Source organism: Polyodon spathula, chromosome 20, assembly GCF_017654505.1.
Source record: "Polyodon spathula isolate WHYD16114869_AA chromosome 20, ASM1765450v1, whole genome shotgun sequence".
In the NCBI taxonomy this organism is placed as follows: domain Eukaryota; kingdom Metazoa; phylum Chordata; class Actinopteri; order Acipenseriformes; family Polyodontidae; genus Polyodon; species Polyodon spathula.
The window spans coordinates 7635065-7640176 of NC_054553.1; the positions used below are offsets into that span (position 1 = coordinate 7635065).

At 38.4% G+C, this 5112-nt stretch overlaps 1 protein-coding gene across 1 annotated transcript; it reads right to left on the reverse strand.

Moving 5' to 3' along the window:
• Nucleotides 1-2416: 2416 nt before the first annotated feature.
• LOC121295345 (glutamine amidotransferase-like class 1 domain-containing protein 3B, mitochondrial) lies at nt 2417-4808 on the reverse strand. Its single transcript, XM_041219845.1, has 5 exons — nt 4719-4808; nt 4171-4295; nt 3687-3858; nt 3092-3293; nt 2417-2980 (listed from the first exon to the last, which is right to left on the reverse strand). Exons 2-5 carry the CDS (start codon nt 4276-4278, stop codon nt 2788-2790), a joined length of 675 nt encoding a protein of 224 aa, XP_041075779.1. The 5' UTR covers nt 4279-4295; nt 4719-4808; the 3' UTR covers nt 2417-2787.
• Nucleotides 4809-5112: the final 304 nt, after the last annotated feature.

The following is a 5112-nucleotide window of genomic DNA, read 5'->3' on the forward strand; positions in this document are numbered from 1 at the left end:
CAGTTGGTACAATATGTGTCCCCTTATTCATCTTTTGTTAGATAACATCTAGCATCCTGCTTGGTCGTGTTTTGGGCCTTTACCATCTGCCAAATAAGATGACTGTGTTATATACAGCACTCGATCAGCACATACCCTATTGAGCCACTGAAGGTTTGCAACCCACTAACATTGACTTTAAGAATTCCACAATGTCTGTATTGACATAGATCACAGCTGTACTACAACAGACAGTGTTGTCAAATAGACTGGATGATAAACATCTCATAGAAACGGTCTGTCTACTCAAAGCTTATGTTTCCTGTACCAAAGAAAAACATGAGCAGACATTCAGGGAATTACATCAGATTGTTGCTGCCAGGCTCTCGGTAAACAGTGTGAGCTGGTCACCAAGGAAACCCATGTCTGATGGAAATCATTTCAATAGAGCATATTGAAATAGGGCCCTGCTATTATGTAATATTATAAATAAAAATACATGCTTTTTAGTTACTTAGCAATTTACATTGTCATGTGATCAACAGCAATGCATAAGCACCGTCATTGCAATGACTGTGTACTATATTTGAGTATATGGGCATCCTTATTTGCATAACCCATCTGTATAATGGCACCACAGTGGGAAATGTTTTTGGTCAGATAAATGTCCCTGCTAGGGCCTGGAGAGGAGTCTCAGTCTACCAAGAGTAAAAACTAAAAATTAGGTTCTTTATTTGTAATTTGAAGATCAGTTTAATTTCAGTGTTAAATGTAAAAAGTCTCAGAGTTTGGAGTATCATATCTGGTAAAGGGAGGAGTAATATTAGGATGCAAATACATAATGCAAGACTGCCACCTATTGGATTGGTTGATATATAGTTTGACAGAGCATAGCTGATAAAGAAACCTGTTAACATTAAGGACCTCCTGGCATATATTAAAAAATTAATATATATATATATATATATATATATATATATATATATATATATATATATATATATATATATATATATATATATATATATATTGATCTTGTTGTATTTTTGGCAACTTCGAGCTAAATTGATAAATTTAAAGTTGGGCCTCCCACCTGCCCAGTCAGGGTGCTCATGATGTCATGTTGCTTCTTTCTAAATGTACTCTTGGAAGTTAGACTACCCAGTTGTGGCTGAAACTGTTATAAAAATTCACTGCGGTACCCAATGGTAGAAGCATGGTAAAATGTGTTGTGAAACAGAGAGTTATGGTAAAGCACAGTACAAAAACATGGGTATCAGTGGTAAGACACAGGGAAACAGCCAACATACCATGCAAATACCTACTAAACATCTAAAGGTAAGCTACCTGGAGAAGTTGCTGCCTTGTGTATTTAAAAAGTGCTTGTATACAGGCTCATGCTGACTGTTTGTAAAGACTGTTTTCAAGGGCAAAGTTTCATGCAATGGCCTTAATATAAATGATGCTGATAGTGACATAACAATGATGTTATTGGTCTCTAGGTTCGTAAATGCTAAGAGTTTCGTTCGGAGTTCATAAACTTGTTATAAAAATCTATTGTGCACATTTAAAATAAAATGAAGAAAAACACCTCCCTACGTTACCAAATCAAAAGGTTGAACAGAGATAATCAAGTCTTTAAAATACATTATCTTATTACATTAGTACTAACAACATGATCACCTTATTATAGACAAGGATTTTTTGTTTATTTTTCAAAGGTTTTTTTTTTGCATATAGGATAAAGTGTTAAATGGATGCCTTCTAAATTTCATTCATATTCTTACCTATTTAACCCTAATAATAGTTCACTATTGTTAATTTTGCTTCTCATTATATACCAGGCTTACAAATACATGTCTTTAAATCACTGATAAAAAGTTTAAAAAGATTCATTGAAGTTGACTTTCTAAAGTGAGGATGTTTTAGAAATGAGCACTAGGTGCTGTGAACTGTCATTTTGCCCTCTGCAACTGCAAGTTGATAAAGTTAAAGTCGTTATAGAAAATCCCACATGTTTCAGAGGGGGTTGGAATTACAGCTGACCACAAGTGGTCCTTTCCAAATAACCTCAATGCAGAAATTCAGTCTTTTCAGAATGGGAGCAAATATTAGTTCATAAAACTGATAAATAATCTAATCAGAAGCAGAAGTAATAAATGATAGGGGACACATACCATATTTTAAATAGGCATTCACTTAAATATTAAGAGCATATAAAGAATTGCTGTAATAATAGCTGAGTAGCGTTTCACCTTCATAGAGGTCAAGTGAAGGTCACACAATCTCAATTATAATGTCAGTCCCCTTTTTATGCATATAAAAATATACCAGAGAGACAGACAGTTTTAAAGTTTTTTTATTTATATATTCATAGATGATTTGGTAGTTGTATCAGTCCAGAGATGATAGACAAAAAGAAGGTGTGTACCTTTTTATTAATATGTAAACATCAATCTCTTTCCTACTTTCACCTGAAGAAGAGACATTTGAGGTCTTGAAAGCTGGTGATTAATTGTCATTTAGTCCAGTAAAAAGTATCACATCTCATTCTATTTGTCTAGTTATTTATTGAAACACAAAGATTTTGTTCTATTATATACACACACTGAATAAGAAGCATGATATCTCACAGTAAAACAAACATGAGCATATACTGTAGTACCATCTAATGCTACTATACAATAGTTGCCTTGTAATTACACTGTAGTTTAAGACCATGCTACTGTAGCTATGCTACATCTCTCTCCAGACAGTGGCATGGTATCTCTGCACCCCCCAAACACAAGAAACCCCCTTTTGGTCCAGCTAGGCCAGTTTCAGCACCTCTTCAACCATGACCCCGATGCCATCGAAGACCTCGTGTACTGGGGCGTTGCACATGAAAGCACTGGTGGTCACTAGCTTGTTTTTGGCATCCACGTGAGCCTCTTTTACATGCTTGTTAACGTGTTTGCAGCCAAGCCCCTTCAGCACATCGGCTGTATTTGCATTGGGCCACCTAGAGGATAGGAGGAATAGTTTATAAACATGTATTTTTATTACAACTTCTGCAAGCTAAAACTTTATTACCCCATTCATGAATGCTAAAAAATAGAACAGTTGCTCTTACATGTCACACTCCTTGTCATGACCCACAGTGAGCTCACAGCCAGGCAGGATCTTGGCTGCCAGGACAGGGGAGATGCAGCACAGCCCCAGGGGTTTGCCAGCTTTGTGGAAATCCTTGATGGCTTTCTCCACAGCCGGGTTCACCTTGCAGTCCTTTCCCTGAGTCGCCCATGTGCTCAGGTTCTTGGCTACACCAAACCCACCTGAAAAAAGCAACTCAATTATTATGTGGAACAAATGTGGCACAGTCTCAAGGGATAAACTAGGTTAGGTTAGGTGCAATCCCAGCTTCTATCATTGTGCTCATCCATGCCTTCATGTAGAATGGTAACTTTACACTTACTGATAGTCAGTGAAAGTACCTCAAAGCAATGTGTTATCTGTTACAGCAGTGTGTATATAACTGTGAATGTGTCTACTACTAATATTGATAACGATCTGGCCAACTGATACATAAAATATACTGAGAACTAACAGCAACTCATTTTGATAGGTGCACAACATGTTTGTGTGTGTATGCATGAACATGACAGAGCGGGTCGTTTTCTCTCTGTAAGACAGAGTGGGCTGGCTGCCCCTCCCTCTCTCTCACTCACCGGGGATGATGAGAGCATCGTTGTCGGCGAGTTTCAGTGTGGCCAGGTCCTGGATGTTTCCGCGGACAATCCGGGCGCTCTCTGTCAACACGTTACGCGACTCTCCCGTCGGCTCCCCCTTTATGTGGTTCACCACGTGCATCTGATCCACATCGGGGGCATAGGCATTAACCTGGAACACAGCACACAAACAGCCATGAGCTACCACGGGTTACTTGAGTGAATGATCATGAATGTATTCATTTGCTTGTGCATGTTACATGACAACTTTGCCATTAGTCTTTTCATGGCAGCCTGGGTTCAAATACGACTCAAGCAAATGAGCTTGGTGGCCTCAAAGGGGACATTCATCTCTGCTTGACCCAGGCCTAAGGCCCAGTGGTAGGGGCAGTGAGGTAAGGCTGGTCCTGCAATGCATTAGAATATGTAAAATATGATACTACATTTTTCAATACATATAGCAATATATGCAATGTCTGCCTACCTTCACATTGGCTCTGCTGAGATGGATCATAACTGCTGAGGACTCATAGATCTCACTCCCATCGTACACCCCACAGCCAGCCAGAATCACAGCTACACGCTTTGCCATGGCAACCAGAGCTCCTTCTGAACACAAACACACAGAGAGCACCATCATTAAAACAATCTATAAGTGTACTGTATGGAGACAGACTTGTTCTGTCACCCTCCAACAACAGGGTGGTCAATCCAGTAGAGGGCAGGCTTGAGGCATGCTCATTGGACATTGTGTGGAAGCTCACAATGCCATTGCAAAAGAGAGGACAAAAAAATAAAAAAAAACCCAGAATATGTCACAAAAACAACAGGAAAAAGATAAAATAACCTAGTAAATATGCACAGTCATTTATCTAATATACTTTACTGTAAATATTCTTTACTATACTACAGTACCTACACTATACTACAATACTATGTACTACACTATACACTATATACTATGATATACTATATTCATCATTTCATATTCTTCAAATATCTAAAAGTTTCTTTTAAACATAAAACTCTTACCAGTAACGTTCCTTGAGCTTGTTAAATAGATTGGAGAGAGATGTTGAGGTGTAGCAGTGATCTTTTCATTTAGTGTTTCCTGCTGTTTGAAGCTTGTTTATATGCCCAGATCAGTTCTGGCAAACCCTTTGGGGATGGGGTGTGTGTGCTTGAGTCCTGCCCCCAAGCAGAGAGGTGAGCAAATGGGATTGTCCAGGGAATAAGAAATTGCAGACTCATTGTGAGTACAGTATAATTGAACACAGCCCTTATTTGAATATGATTTTAATTATAACAGTTTTATCAGTATTTGCATGCAGAGTGCCCCTAGATCTTATACAGCTTCCTTCTTCCTTGCACTGGGAGACTACACTTTTAAGACAGAATCTTGGAGAGTTCTTCTTAAATGAAATGG